Below are 17207 nucleotides of genomic sequence, written 5' to 3' on the forward strand. Positions count from 1 at the left end.
TGTCTTTTATTGATCGAATTACTACACTTATAGTAAATTCAACAATAAACATCATTACACAATAATAATCATTATGTCTTTACAAAAGAATATCCTACATAGTAAGAGAACCTTTGGAATTGCTACGCTAGTGTGTTTTTTAAGATGCGACTTAAAGATTCTAATACACCTATAGGTACTTATATGGACAATTACTGTCAATATCAATATTCAGCCTTGTGATGTATCAGAAGCGTCAAACTTACCGTACAGGTTATCTGCTAAAAAACTTTTTGCGTAATTTTGTATAGGCAAAACCACGTTTTCTACAGAGAACCAGCACTTAAGGTGGCGTTTACAAAAAGTGCAAAAGTTGCCTTGCGATTTCCACAATAACTTTGTTTCGAGGTAAAAAATGAACTTTTGGTTGCTAAAAGTTTAAGCTTGTGAATGAAGTTAAATCTGATAACAAATTATTATCAGTGTGTGATAAAAATGAAAGATATATATTTTATATGGGAGTTTTTTAAGAACTTCTTTCCTAAATAACGGCGAAAGTACAGGAATTAGCTAAATAATTTTTGTTTCATGCAAATGTCGGAACATTATATATTTGAATGAATATTATTTCAACCAAAACTGTATACCCGGAAGGAAGTTATTGTGGAAACAAATTTCCACTTTTTCACCTTAAGTTTAACGGTAGTGGTTGTCTATACACATATATATGCCTCTTGATTTTTTTTTACTAAAGAATCCAATTTTGCATCAGAATGTACGGTCTAAATTTATAGCGCCCTCGGATACGCCTTGTCAGGGTTTTTCTGAGCATGGTGCCACTGTATAAAATTGTAACAAATCCCTGTTAGTTAGACAAACACTATACTGTTGATCAGATCATGATACATATAGGTAATTAATTGCATATCGTCTGCGTAACTATGACATCTGCATGTGCAGGTCACGATGTCGAACCACATGGATGCGCAAAAAAAGTAAAAGCTCTTGGATAGAACGTGGTCTTGGCTTAAAACTATACAGTTCATTCAACCCAATGATAAATAGCATTGGACCATTGAATAAGCACCTTAAAGAAGTATAACGCTCGTGTTAACTGATGAAATAAGAAAATCTGCCCTGGATTCGGTCGTCCCTCTGTTGTGGGGGAAAGTGAACCACAAATTTAAAACTAGTTACCGACTTTGCAGATTTCTTTACTTCTTTAAAATTCCAACGTTGCCAGACTTTTGGCAAGCGCTTTGAGTTTGAATAAACTAGATTAAAATATTGAATAAGCTTTTATTCAATGCCAATAACAATATTATGTAAGGGAGGATCAATCTGAAATGTAAGATCATAAGGAACAATAAATAAAGTAAAAAATGTAGTTTTAAGGAAACAACAAGAACTGTTCTAAGGACCATTATCTTTACATAATAAATAAACAATCAAACTTTACCTAGCTCCATATAAGGATCTGGTAAATATGACAACACTGTTCAACTCTGTTAAACAAGGAAAACAAAGGCCCCTAAGTATAACTGGTTTTCCTGTTTAAAATAGTCATTATTTACCGCCCGAGGCCAAATATCCCTCAATATTTGTGGTAATTAACCACTTTGCAGTGTATGCAACACATCTTACACCAAGTTCAGGTTTTCCTATGTAGTTCTTTAAAGTGCTTATTCAATGATTGGACCAAAATGTGGCACACCTGATCCGTCACTTTTTATATTTTCAGAATTATATTCTCAACCATCTATATCAACATAACACTTATGTTACATGACCCAGGGGCGGTTTTATACATCCATTCAGGGGGGGGGGGGGGGCGAAAATAAAAAGCTACACAATTGCAGATGCAGAGGTGCGCGGGAATTTTTTTTAAGTAGCTTATTGACCCAATTTTAGCTGTTTTTTTTTGTTAAACTATATATTGCCGCATTAATTTCCGAATGCTGACGAAGGACAGAAAAAATACGAGAGGCGATAATGATAGTGCTAAAGTACAGTCGTGAGTCGCAGTCTGGACAATACACGATTCCGCCCCCGCCGACATTATTTTGTGTACCTATTTTATTTAATTTTACTTTTCAGTCAGGTGGTTTGTGGTTAGGTCTATTTAATTCGATTGTTATGTAAACTTAATGAATTAAAAAAAACAATTGAGCAGTATGTTTAGGGGGGGGGGGGGGGGAGCGATCGCCCCTGTCGCCACCCCTAAAAACCGCCCCTGACATGACCAAATGAAAAACTCCTTAAAGTAAAAAAGCTCAATGACACATCGCAGCCCCGTGAAGTTAATATTTAACTGGGAAGAAAGTTGGCAAACGTCTTTTTTCCCTTATTTGATGGTTTTGTCCGTCTGTCTGTCCGTCTGTTCCTCGTCTAACTCAAGAACGAAAAGAAACAGTGATGTCAAACTTTCGCCAATCGATTTCTACGAGTTCAAGAATCAGTTCTGTTGAATATGAGCCGGAATGAAAGTCTGGGTTTCCGAACGAGCTGAGTGGCAAAAAATTCCCCTTACTGAAAATTGTTTGCGATTCTTCGTATCTTGTTTCTATTGGATGCGAACAAAAAGGAGGGAACGCATTAGGCCGGGTGTCGGCAACCTGTTGAAACGGAAGAGCCAAAAGTTACAATTTATAAAATTTCCCAATTGCAAGTCTTGTTCTGGGCTATGCTCCGATTCTTTCAAAAGAATCTCGAGTACGGGAACGTCTAGTACGCGCGCTTTTGTGTAGTTTATAATCGCGAAATAAATCGTTGACATCCGTACACTGACGCTGTTAGTATTTATACTCGTTTTTGTGATTGCTGAATTGCTGTGTGTGCTGTTTCACAGTGTTGCATAGAATTACCTCTATGCAGTGTTGTAACGGAGAATGAAAAATCGTCCATTAACAATTTTTTGGATACAATCTGGAATTCACCCCCCTACTTCTATTAATTGGATGAAATCAAAATCAGGCGTTCCTTGTTATTTGGCGCCTTTCTTCCTCTTCACACGATTTCCAAAAGGGACAGACTTTGTTAACACCGTGATCAGATCAGCTCGGTACCTATTCGACCGGACCGCGACCGTCTAATGCGTCCCTTCTTTTAGAGTTCAGTATTGGTCTCCATACTACATGACGGAGCCGTAACGTCAACCCTAAGAGTATTACTTGAATATCTGACAAATACTAATCTAGAGATTCACAATCAGGGCAGCGAACCCGCTTTTGTAACTACCCAAAGCCAAACTGTGATTAATCTCAGTCTGGCATCGTCAATAAGTATCTCTGACCACATAACGAACTGGCAAGTCACTCCAGAAACGAATATCTTACATCATAGAATAATGTCATTTGAAATTAACTGCAAGGGAGCCGTTCGAAAAGAGCTGTCGCAACCCCAAAGCTAACGGATATTCCCCTTTACAAACATCTCTTTGGAGAGAAACTCACTCTTTTGGGGTCCTGCCTGCCGAGTTACAGGACAAAGTAGATCTTCTTACCAACTCCATTGTGGAGTCATGTGAACAGAGGCATGTCTTCTGAGGAATGCCAAGACGCCCTATAACCGCAGAGTGCTCGAAAAGCAGAAAACTCAGTTGGGCTAACTGCCCAATAGGGAAAAGAAGAGCAAAGCTGCCTAAGGTGATATAAGACAGATATTAAGAGGCGTCAGAGAGAGGCATTGCAACTCTATCGAATCCACCTCTTCTGCATTCCGCCAAATAAAATTATAACAAAAGGTTCATATTTTATAATCCAGCTAGCCTCGGACGAGAGAATAGTGCCTACACGGGCAACCTCTCAGACACAGCCGAAGTAGGTACTGAGAGACGCCCACTTTCCCAGGAATGACTGGGCAGTTGCCAGTCAGATGCGGTGAATGTGGTGAGGGTGGCCTGAGCGCTGAAATCGTTCTCAGCATACAAATCATGAGGATTGGACGGCATAATACCATCCCTCCTGCAATGGGGACTGGATGTTATTGTCATCCACCTAGTGAGAATATATACGGGCTGTATCAAGGACGTACAGTGCGCCGAAACAATCTTTTGATGCTGTATATCGCCGACTAGGGAGACTATGCCGACGGACACTACTACAATAGTACAAGGGACACTAAGCCGACAACGCCGACTATTCGAAGAAACTGTAATATGGACACAACGCCGACCGTAACGTCGTAGGGCGGATTGACAGATCGCTGAACTATAAAGGGCTATAAGGAGCTTCCGACAAAACAACCTTCGAAACAATAGAAATGGCTTTACGCCACCATAGCGTAACGAAAGTCGTACGAGGCTGGATTGCGCAGCTGCTGAATCTCAGAGCAGCGTTGGCGACAAAATACTAAGGTGCACAGTAGTGAGAGGATGCCCCCAAAGTGGGGTGCTACCATCACTTGAGAACTTAACTGTAAACAGCCTCCTCTGTCGCCTCAATGACAGTGGCTAGTATACGCTGAGGTATTCGGATGATATATCTATACTAATAAACGGCAAATTTGAAGCTTACTCTATGCCGACTGATGCAATCAGCTCTACCTAAATAATGGTGAAGAGAACACCTTCAAACTGCCCTGCTATTCCAAACACACCTCCAATTTTCAGAGCCAGTGAAGTATCTACGAATCACACTTGACAAAAAACTGAATTGGAGAAAACATATCCGTCTCGAAGGCGAAAAACCAAATAATCCTTATTGGCAAAGTCACCGCGCAATTGGGAGACTTTGGAGGCCATCCACTCCCGTGATAAGACCTATGTTCTGCTATGGAGGAATTGCCTGGTGGCCTAGAGACACGTGAGACAGCAGGCCACTCTAGCATCCTTGGGTCTCAAAAATAAGGGGCTGTGGAATTAGCAATTGGACTCACTCACTTCTCAAATCATATTAGGGAAAAACTATCACATCTTTCTTGATGAGGATGTGGCATCCCAACCAGACATATTCATCTTCACTCAAGCATAGGTCTAAAACAATTGAAGGAACAGGCAGTGGTATTTACTCCACAAAACTGAAATTCCATATCACCCAACCCCTAGGTAAACTTCCTGTTGTATTCCAATCGGAGTTGGTAGGTGCGTAACATAAGAACAAAACTACCAGAATCTCCACTGACAGCCGGGCTGTCCTGCAGTCACTTGTTCACTGTAAAATTACCTCTAGGTTGGTTTCCGAATGTCACCACGCGCTAGAGTAAGGTTGCTCAGTACTGAACCCCATGCCCGCAGCCCCGTCCAGCCAAATTTTAAAATTCCCGCCAAGTTGAAAAAGTTCTGCTTACCGCGGTTACGTAATCGACTGCCCCGCCGTCACCGCGCTCGTCTCATAACGCCGAGACACAATAGACTCTATTGTCTTAATTCTCAAACGTACCTAACGCACCTTCGCACCTCCATATGCAGTGGACATACAGTGCGGTGAAAAACAAGATTGCTCTTGATCCTCACCAGGATGTTACATACACTACGAGACGGCACACCACATACTTTGTGAATGTCCCGTTCTAGTGCAACAGAGACGATCCATGTTGGGGGTACCCTGGCCGGACATGCCTATACGATTAGAGCCACCTCTCCTTCCAGCATCCTTAGGTTCATTTCACGTGTGGGATGGCTTGAGTGACGTGGAGGGGTGGGACGACTCTAGTCAGGGAGGTAGTAAAAAAAGACCCGAATTTGAGGCCTAGGTACGCGTGGACCCCGTCCACCTCCTATCATAATCCAGAATTCAGATGTAGGTACTGGTTTTTGAATTCTTGAACAATTCGCTCTTGAACGACAGGTAATGAGAACGTAAGAACGTTTGCTGGTCTTGCCCAAACGCTAAATTACTCGTATATTTCAAAAAATGAAGCCCATATTACATTTAACTGCAATGTTGATGAGTCACAGATTGTATTTATTATAAATACAATGGTTATATGGAACCAATTAGAAAATATCATAGGACAAAGTACTAAATTTCTTGTTTGTTGTCTAACATGACGTTGGCATGTTTTATACAAAAATGCATATTCTATTACCAGTTAGTGTTGTCTAAAAATCACCTAGTTGCATTAAAACTTCCTTTATATTAATATTTTCTTCGTAAAAATGACCTTATTATACCTACTGTTTATCAATGCAGAATTTAAGAACACGCTAGGTAGGCATTCCGATTATTTTTGAATTTAAATGTCATTAAACACCATCCCCAAAAGGAGATACCTACATGCTGTTATCAGTTTGATATTTTAAAGCTATTTTGTGATTCAAAAGACCTACACTTGTGAGTAGGTATAGTCAAAGCCTACACTATTTTATATAATAAGACATAAATTGGCATTTTCTGGGGTGTAACGCATAAATGACTTTTACGCAGATCATTATGTTTTCAGTTTTACCTAACTATGATGAAAGTATTAGGCATTTACCTTATCGATATCCTCTGCGGGAGTAAATAGAACTGGCGGTTTTGTTAAATCACTCATGGAGTAAAATTCGGACCTATCGCAGACTGGATGGTACAGTTCGTCGAGTTTTTTACGTCCCGTCGCCGTCATTTTTCGTTTCGCGGCCCTCCTTTCTTCGTCTCTTGTTTTGCGTTCGGCTCCCTGTCGAGTGTAAACACAAATTAGTTACCAAAAAACGACAACTCTACGTCAAAATCTTCTTTTACCTTATCACAAAACACTTTTATTTGGCAGTAGGCTCGGTGATTCACCGTTGGTTCTCTATGGTCTTCGTATGTGTCGATTTGTAGGTGTAAAGGAAGTCCCTACACAAGACAGTTTAAGCAAGTTCCCGTGAGACATAATAAAGATAAATTACCTTCACTCCTTTTTGACTACTGAAGTCCGTACTTAAACACTGAACAGCAACATTGATCTAGAAAGGTGTGCATTACAGAAATATGGTTAAAATAGAATTACCATTACCTTTGCAGGACTATCTAGTGGGTTCCAATAAACCGCGATGGCATTGTGTGCAATTTCTTCGATACATCCCACCAGTCCCACACTATTTTTTGTGTCTGCAAGGAAAATTGCAATTAATCGTAAGATAATCACGAGACACTTGCATGTAAACTAAACTCACCTATCCTGTACTAATATAGCAGCATGGAAAATTAAAAAAATGTGAATCCACCTTATGACAGGCCCTAATAGTGGAAGAATTTTGGCGTTAGGCATACACTTTGGTGGGTTGTAAACTTGTAACTCAGAAAGTACCTACTAGGAGGTGTTGGAGCTTTACAAAAATATGCAAAGATAACTTTATTTTAAAAAAAAAGCTGACTAATAAATAGAAATGCGTTTAACTACAGAGGTGATGATAAAATTTATGCTCTAAATTACGTGACAATGAAATGTATTTAAATTTAGTAAACTGAAGGATGTCATAAAACATTCCTACGCAAAAACCGACGAACGAACTGAAATGGTAGGTATCTATACATCCTACGTGATACCTACGCAAGCTACCAAAAACGTAATAAATTATAAATCAAACAAAATGAATTTTCAGGGTTGAAAAATGCTTCAATCAGTATAATATGTTTAAGCACAAAAATGTGCGCGACGTCAGTGAGGATGTTAGCGTATCTGTGTGAAATCATGTAGGTGTTTAACCTTTCTTCTTTTATTGTTGTTTTACAACTAACATATTATCAATTTATATTTAAATGAATTTGCATTTATACAAACATATAAAATAACCATCGTATAAAATGTTAGAAATGGACGTAAAATGTATGCAGTGTAGTGTAATTTCATTCCTAGGATTATCATCAGTTAAATTTAACTTTTTACTGTCAGAATCATTGGCATTTACAATCTTTTCGAAACCCGCAATGATATAATCATATTTCCAAGAAGTAAAACTGTCATGGTATGATCCGCCACAGTATAAGGTACCGTTTTGTTGGAAATTCCGAAACGCACCTGCTAATTTATTTAATAATTAATTAAAATAAACACACACGATAATCTCGAAACAATTACACAAAAGTTAGATTGTTGCCCATATAAGAAGAAATAGGATGATACACAGTCAAAATGTAGATTTGTAATCCAAAAATACAGACAGATACACTCAACTATCTCAGGCCGAGTTATTTTCGATTAAGTACTAGAAAAAAATGCAATCCCATATTACTTACCGGCATCCAATATTCTTTGTTTGACAGAATGCTGCCGTCCATGCCAAAACTGCCATGCCTTTATTTCATCATCCGGACTCTTCTCCTCTCTAAACATCAGCATAACAATACTCTGAAAGGAAAAAAAAATTTAAACCATCGACCGGATTTGTAAATCCAGATATAATCGATTTAAAATAAATAGCGCATCTAAAATTCCAACAGTCCATCAAATTTAATTGGAACTGAGACAAAAACAACTGCGATACTTAATCTTTTCGAGAAAATAACAGAATATAAATTTACTTCAAGGTTACCTTAATTAGCTATTAAAGTGGTTAGTTTAAATGATATCATTTGCGCAAGGGTTCATTACAGAAATTTATGTAAAATTAATAAAGGCAAATGGTATGTGAACCTTTAATTAAGGTATAGGCGTTGGATCACATCTTAAGATAGAGATCTCCACCACATCAACACGCCGGGATGTTTTAATAAATCACAGAAAAAGAGCTCACCCAAAAAAAACCATATGGCAAAAGTGGAAACACGAGGTAGAATTGTTAACTTACAAAAAAAATTCGTCTGGAAAGTATATAGGGGACCCTCCGCCTTTCCAAGATATTGAACATAAGCCAAAGGTGCCGTACTAGGTGAAAATCTGATCGATTCAATCAACGCTTTTCTGGAACACTTGGGCAAAACTGCTTTCATTTGTTTTTGTATAATGCATACTCTGCATACTCGATCTATCCATTCGTAACATTTAAAGTAGTAGGTACATACTTTGATTTTTGAATTTCAATTTTCTATGTGCACTATCCACCAGGGTAGGTAATAAATTCTGATGTATCAGAAAAGTCTGAATCTTAAGGCAGTAGGAAAATTTCTTTGACAGCGAAAAATCGTTCATAATTACGTCAAATTTGCTTTGATTTTCGTTGACCATGATTAACTACCTAAATACATTCGTTCTGATGAACATGTAGGTACGGATTGGGAACCACTGGTCTAATACAAGTGGTTTTCCGATTTGTAGCAAGTACACTTAATTTAATTAGTACAAGTGCCCAGATGATTTAGCAGTATAAATCAATGTCAATTCGTTCAAAACATTCAAGTGGCATTATTCAATCGGTTTGCAACAAAGATCAAAACTTTGGACAACTGCTGATTCCAGGTTTTTCTGATATAAGGTTGATAGCCATTTGCAGATACAGGAGTAGAGTTTTGAGAAATCGGCCATGGCATCTGTTGGAGGTAGGGTATTTTTTTTATTTTGTCTTTATTTTTGAGTGGGCGGGGTTTCAGCCAAGGCTGCTCTACCAACCCAATCACTATACATTTACAAATATCCATGCCCGAACTCGGATTCGAACCAGGGACCCTTAGTACCACAGTCCAGCTTCAACTAAACTGCGCCACACAAGCCGGCATATATTGGGGGGCAACCTGAACGCCCAGTGATGTATTGAAAATCTGATAGACGCACAATGGAATTTGAATATGTAAATAGTAATTACCTACGGTACCATTTCTACGTACGCAGTGGCAGAGAGGTGAAAACAGAAGGATCTTTGATGGAGCTTAAAAATCTCGCCAATTCATTCTGTGAGGTCATGGCATTATTTGATCCTTGTCATGACTTATCAGAGATTCGAACTCGGAACCCGTGTGTGTACAGTCAATATTGTCAATCCAAGTGAGCCACACAGATCGGCAAATGATATGAAATTTGACCCCTTTCAATGCAAATTTGGAGTGTTCGAGTATTTTCCGGTAACTGATTTAGAAGGTGTTGCAAGTTTTAATTGGATCACCTTGTATATTTAGCGTAAGTGTAACAAGATTAAACTGAAAACGCAAGAATGCATCGAAAGATATAGAAAGGGGTTGGAAGAGACCCTGCGAAACATAACTGAGAATGAAAACATGGAACGATCGGGACTACAAGAAAAAGACACAGACTGGTTCGATGGGGAATCCAGAAAAACTATTAAAACGCGAAACAATGACAGGATGGAGATGATAACTAGGAATATCCAAGAAAACAAGAGAAGATACGAAGACATCAGAAAGGAAACAAAAAAGATTTGGTGTACGAACCATGGTCTTTTATATGAAGTTTTTTTTATTAGCGAGTGCTAGTGAGAGAAAGAGAATGGAAGAAGAAATACAAACATTAGAGGAAAACTTCATGAATAAGGACATTAGAATTTTTCCCAAGAAGCAAAAAATGAGAAAATAAGAAAAATGCGATACTTCCATACTGCAGAGACAAAGAAGGAACCCAGATAGCACCAAACGTTAGAAAGACGTTCTCTTTAAGTCCAAATAATGCCAAAACATCCCGGAACTTAAAATGTACGTTCAGTGGACGTTTTTCTTTACAAATCCCCGGAACGTACAGCTCAATCGTCCACAGATCGTTCAGAATAGGTATCCACGCCATTCTAATAAGTAATTTTCATGTAGGTATAAATATTGAAAAACCACCAAAAATATGATATAAATTAATTAATATTTTAAGTAGGAGCCTATGTATAATTTACTATACATGTGTCATAAGGATGTTAAAAATAAAGTTACACTATTATTGCAAAGTATTTTTAAACCGCTTAAGTAATGTTCCAATGGGCGTTCAAAAATGTTCACTGAATGTCTTTAACACATCCTTATGAACGTCCATGTATCGTTTCTTAAGACTGTTATGTGAACAACCAAACTTGTGCCATTTGGCCATTAAAAGCACGTTCCAGGAACACCCACAGTACATTGAAGAGATGGCTCCAGAACGCATCAATGCACACCTGCAAATGTTCTGAGAACGTTTAAAGTACATGCTGGTGCTATCTGGGAAACCTGGTGGGCGACACAGAAGGAAGTCTGAGCAGATGGGAGGAAAGCTTTAGAGAAATCCTAAGGCGGAACACGAACGAGAAGGAAGAGAAGATGAGGAAGAAGGATGTATACTAAGGCCACAGAAGAGGAAGTGAATAAAATAAACCACTTGAAGAACAATAAGAGCCCAGGAGGGAACGAAGTGATAGCGGAATTGCTGAAGCTTAGACGCGAAACTACTGTGCCCAATACATAAGACAGAAGATGTACCAGATGGTAGGGAGTGAAATGTGGTTTCTTACCCAAACAGAACAACAAAATCTGAAAATATGGGAAAGCAAAGTACTGAGAAGAATATTTAAAGGCAAGAACGTAGAAGATAGGTGGGAAAGGAGAACAAATGAAGAGATGATGGTCTTGTAAACTGAATCCAAGTGGTGGTGTAATTGAAGTGTATCTTGACTAATAAAAATTAAGTTAGAGCATTGAATAAAAAATTATTCAATGGTTAGAGTATAACTTCATGCACCTAATTTTATTATTAATCTTTGTATAAATCAATAGGCGTCTGTACCTATTGGTTGATCTTTTCAAAATAATGTAACTTCACTTGCGTACAATGGAAAAAGGACAAAAAAGGATGTATAATGTATGTGTCGCAGCCTTCTTTGAAAATGAACTAGACGAGATGATTTCCCATATAAGCCGACGGAAATTGCGATTATGATTACTCGCTGTATATGTGAAGTCAACATCCGTTTCAATCGAGTAATTATTTTTGTAATTAATGACTTATCTAAACTGGCAAAATAATGATTGCCAGATATTTAGCAGACAATTTACAAAAACTTTATCTCGCGGCATTTATAGTCATTATCACGGTCATTAACAGATCACTTTTACTAAAAAAGGAAAAAGGGCATGCGATATTTATGGCGCTATAGGCATAAAAGCATTTAAATACTTTAATAAGGATAGGCCGGTACAAAGCTTTTTACTCAATAATAAGTACGCATATTTAAGATGTTTTATTTCAATTTTTCCTTTTCAGGTTTTGCGTTCGTCATTAAAATAGTAAAATACGGACGGGGGAAAAATGTCCACATTCCAAATGAGGGGTGTCAAAGGCAAAACCTTCCAAACAAAAATGATACGTACAAAAAGGAAAAGAACAGAAGCATTGAGAATGTCTTTATGCTTACCGCCGAATGAAAAATGTTTTGCAATGCTCACGTGGATTATTAATTATAATATACAAGTGTCAACAGTCAGGGACAAATGCAATTTAATATTTCTTTTTAAATAAATTACACTATGCGTTTGCTATTAGTTAATTAGGACGCGCAATAACACATAATGAAGTATAATAAACAATACAGGTTGCTAGAAAAAGCGAGACACATCGTCTTCAAGTAGGTATTATTAAATAAAACACTTATGAAGTGATAATTACGTATGTTTTTTTAAATGCCCCTAGAGCAATAATTAAGTACACTTTCGTTCTAGAGTTAAAGAAAATTGTTTGGTTGGGTGTAGAAGAAAAATGCTTCTTGTAATACAGACTCGAGGATACTCCCTGCCTTCTGTCAATCAAGTATCCCAGTATTTTGATATCCACCGTCAATTACTCTCAAGATAAATTAAATGATGCAGTTATTAACTGACCCTATTATGGTATAGATTCCATACGGCTATGACAAATGTGATAAGTATAATAAGCTGGGAGGCAATCACGTATTACACTCGCTCATTAACCGCTGACCAGGGGAATTACCTGTAATTACACCAATTAATAGTACAGTTTATATGCGTCTGTTAATTATTAGTAATCACACTACTTATTATGGTATGTGATATTCTCGGAGTAAATTAAGAAGATGAGTTGCTAACGCACGTCTCCAACTCCCAAGCAAGTCAATATGCAATTGCTTTCAGTTGTGATTTATAAGCCATTCTTTTTTACTGGACGGTGATTTAGTTTCTCTTGTTAATTGTGATTACGACAACAGGACGCTTAAATTATGCGCCATTTACGTCTAAAATATAACTTTATTTAAAACTAATCTCTAAATTTATTGGAATTTTGGACATTTTATAATGAAACCCTGTGTAATTAATTCGATCGGCTTACATAATAATTTATTTATGCCCCGTTTATTTTACATACCCACGCAATTAAAAAATTTATTTGTTGATAATTTTTGTAATTAAAATACCTAACATGGACGATAATTTGAATAAACCGATGCTTGAATGGTATAAAAATTCGTAGGTGGATCCTTTTTGGGAATTTATTAAATTGTCAAACATTTAATTAAATAAATAAAGCGATCAATAAAAACGTTAACGTCTTCCTATAACATGTACCAATAATGAAAGTGTTTTAAAATCATTTATGGCAATATACCTATTAATGAGAAATTAATACGTTAGAGCTAATTACCCAAGCCGCTAATGAAATTTGCAATATTTGATTAGATATCCTACTAATGTGCATGCAGCATTAACTGCGAGATCTAATTAATTCAATTACTGCGCATTTCATGGGAATTTTGATCGTGTGTCAATCTATAAGGCGCCAATGGTTATAAAAACATAAAACAACAGCGCGCAAATTTACATATACAACTATACACCCTAAAACCTCGTAATTCTAAATTTCTGGTACATATAAGAGCCGCTTTGGTGTTTTAATGCGAAAGGTAGTTGGGACTGGTGCTTCTCTTCCTGTAAACGGACTAATTTCATTTTTTACTGTTATTTTAGAACATACCTATAATACAAATTTATTTAAAAACGAGATATGAAATCCGTAAGGAAAATCAGGAGTTTACCTAGTTTTCAAATTTAGAATTCTTTGGAAAATACGATTGCATATGTGGATGTCGTGTTTTTATTAACGATTGTTGATTCCGCTTACGCTTTCTCCCAATCGTCCGATTGCTCGATGGCTTCATGTCCATCGCTTTAAAAGAAAACGGATGGACCGATTACGATGAAATTTTGCAGGTGGATTCTTTATCAAATTTGTAGATCGAAGTTCGTGAATTGACAAGGCCAAAAGGTTTTTTTGACATATCCGTTAGTTATGCTTATGAACCGAATTTCATGAAATTTTGTATGTCCACACCATCAATTTCTTCAATTTTTTTCATTCAGATGCTACAGACTTTTTCGATTCTTAAATTGCATTTGTTTTTAATTCATTCAGTTTCTGAAGAAATTAGATTCCTTGAAGATTCATCACTCTTCGAATTCTTTCAATTCTTCTAACGATTGGTCGAATTCTTTCGGTTCTTCAAATTGTTATGAGCCTTCAAATGCTTTTGGTAGTTTGATTATTCACCAAAATTTTAAAGTGTTCGCATTATATTCGGATTCTTCCGTTTCTTTTAGGGATGGCTTCGAGCTGAGCCGAACTGAATTTTTCGAAAACCCATAGCTCGGCTCGAAATTATGGATGCCCAGCTCGGCTCGAAACTCGGGTTGAAAAAAATAATTTCGGTTCGACTCGCAACTCTGCTCGAAACTTTAGATAATAGTAGAAAAAGTCATTTTGCCTAGCGGGGGCCATTGGAACTGTTTTTTATTGTCCGACATATCACACTGCTTTGGATAATTTTGGCGCTCTTATCTTTTAGGTGACTTAAATGCCAGAAACCATAGAAACTAGAGAGAATCTGATCATCCTCTCCTCTAACAATCAAGTGGACGCTTTGGTCTGGAAACAATCAAAATCAAATAGATACAGATCAGGTTGTCCGGGGTTCCAACTTTATGAAAAAGTCACTGATACAAACAGACCGTTTGGCTGTTAGAGGGGCCGTTTGGTTGAATTTAACCTCAAACATCTCTGATGACTTTTTTTGTTATAAAGATAATTGATTGTTGAAATAACCTCGTCAAATCAGTTCTCAGTAGAATTTGTAATGCTTGTAAATGGGTGGTCGCATTAGATTTAAAAAAGTTTATTTTTCCGAATATTTGTATTTTGTTCAGCATAAGAAAACACATGTACCGCTTCATAGCGAACTGAAGAAAGGTAAGTCTGGCGATAATGAGATCGTTTAGATAAAAGTTAGGTAAGGTAGATAAAATGTTGGATGTTGGAGGACTTTCTAAGAGTTGGGCATTGTATGCGTGAGATTTTTATTTATTTTCCCATTTTTAAGCTTCGTGAGCGGTCAAGTATTACGTTGGGTACGCGGGATTTAAATTCCTAGTGATGTTACGGGGGCGAGGTTTTAACAATTTTGGAGCGATCAAGTATAAATATCCTCCCGTAGGTGTGAATATTGGTGTGCAATTTCAAGAACAAGAACGGGCATTTTATTGAATGAAATCTATCCTAATAGAAGTAAAGAATTATCGATTCAACTTCTGGTAAAAAACATATCAAGTGTCGTGACCTCGTAAAATTCGAGTCTGCGACGAATTGCTAGGAAATAGTTTAGAGACGATTAATTTGTGCATCTCGCTCACAGCAACGCCAAATTAATAAACGAGCAAATTTAACCCGGCGGAATATTGCTTAATTACGATTTCGAGTATTACTTTCTCGCATTTTAAGTCGGTTTGTTCGGATTCATTTTTGTTTTGCGTTACTCACGGACTTAGCTGTACCATACAGAAGCCATCTGTTCCCATATTTCAAAGGGGAGCGGACCAAGACCAAATAATAATAATAATATTTATTAAATAGATAATATAAAACAAAAAGGAGAGCTTCCAAACTAAAATAATCACTAAAATACAATATTCTATTTAAAAGGGACAAGATATTGGCAAGCCGGTTTGCAATCTCGCCCTGAAATGTAACCTGAAAAGAATCTCATCCCAGTCAATTACTGTAAGTTATTTTATATTTTTTCATTGTATAAAGTGGTCGATTATTTTCAGGAATTTGCATATTAATTTTGTTTGAAGTAATTTTGGTTTTCTTATAGGAATCGACCCATGCGAATTATCTGCGCATGAACAGATTTGTAGGTATTACATTTATTGATAAAAATCGAAGATTTTGGTTATTATGCTTCATTGATTGGAGAAATTGCATACCATTCCTTTGGTTGGATTAAAATTTCGTTTAGCGTTCAGAAGTGCATATATTTTTACCAGGAATGTACCAGTAATTCCTTATGTGGTAAAAATAAAATATTCAGATACGGATCAAATTTATCACGGACATGTGATCATGACATAGGCATTGCATTTTTTCTATTTCTGTTTATGACAAACCAATATTTTGTATCCAGGAAAGTGTAAAGAAAAAAGGAACTTGACCGCCTTTGCTTTTATTAATATTACTAAAGTCATATGTGTATTTATTGGAGTTCAATCAAACCAGAGCATTAGATTTTGAATTTCAGTTTTTAAAAGGAGATACAGGACCAAACCAAGTACAGATTCAAATTGATATATGAAATATTTGCGAATTACCCCAAAATTGTTTGGGATATAAATTATTTTATTTAATTTGGTTGTAACATCAATTTCTTTTAAATTAAAGCAGATGTTTGTTCGCCGATGCAGATGGTCTTTGATGAATCAAATACTTTAGTCCGTATATTTCGGAATGTCACAAATGGAACTCACTGCAATACTCAATAACCTACACAATCTTAACAAAGCATAGGGGTTATTTTTGTCCAAAATGAACATCTTGGATTCATTTATTTCTTATGACAAATATTACAATCTTGAAAAGATATGTTGGACTCAAGAACGTTGCCCCTTTCCCTCTCAACAGAGCTAAATAATGATGTTAATGTTGCAATAACCCTTTCGAACATATCAGTCCAGAAATTAATTAATCAATTATAGTCAAATTTTGCTAAACAACTTGTGCCATACAGTTTTGTAAAATCCCCGCGTGAAAAAATTCTGAATTTACACAAAAGCATCAGCTTTAGTATCAAAAATCCCTTTCGGCTGGACCGATCAGGTGTAGGGAAGATATCTTTCCGCCATTTTGCTCCAATTCACAAACTTGACCGGGATATTTATAAGTTGCATCAACGATCAACCCTTAAAGTTTGATCGAAATTAGTTCATAATTACGAAAGCTAGAGTGTTTCTTGGAAGTGATGGTACCATTACAATAGGTAGATAGATAGAAATCTTCGGTTACATGCCTTTAGACAGCAAAAATTATGGCAAAAAATTTCTATCGTTGCTAATTAATTGCCATTGATAGTTTTAAGCATCCAATTATTGTTGACAGCGCTAACAATTTTATTGCTGCTAACTAATCAATCTATCAGT

General features: G+C 36.8%; 1 protein-coding gene across 5 annotated transcripts in view; it reads right to left on the bottom strand.

The window, feature by feature from the left end:
* Window positions 1-17207, bottom strand: part of LOC116165551 (protein grainyhead) — a 148526-nt gene that overhangs the window by 2702 nt on the left and 128617 nt on the right. For all 5 annotated transcript variants that reach the window (XM_031480097.1, XM_031480095.1, XM_031480094.1 and 2 more), the window contains 5 exons: window positions 8124-8235; window positions 6901-6995; window positions 6794-6850; window positions 6642-6740; window positions 6397-6576 (listed from right to left, as the gene is read on the bottom strand). In XM_031480097.1, the coding sequence (XP_031335957.1) occupies window positions 6397-6576; window positions 6642-6740; window positions 6794-6850; window positions 6901-6995; window positions 8124-8235 (543 nt within the window). The remainder of the gene's footprint in view (window positions 1-6396; window positions 6577-6641; window positions 6741-6793; window positions 6851-6900; window positions 6996-8123; window positions 8236-17207) is intronic.

Source organism: Photinus pyralis, unplaced genomic scaffold (genome assembly GCF_008802855.1).
Source record: "Photinus pyralis isolate 1611_PpyrPB1 unplaced genomic scaffold, Ppyr1.3 Ppyr1.4_LG3a, whole genome shotgun sequence".
Lineage (NCBI taxonomy): Eukaryota > Metazoa > Arthropoda > Insecta > Coleoptera > Lampyridae > Photinus > Photinus pyralis.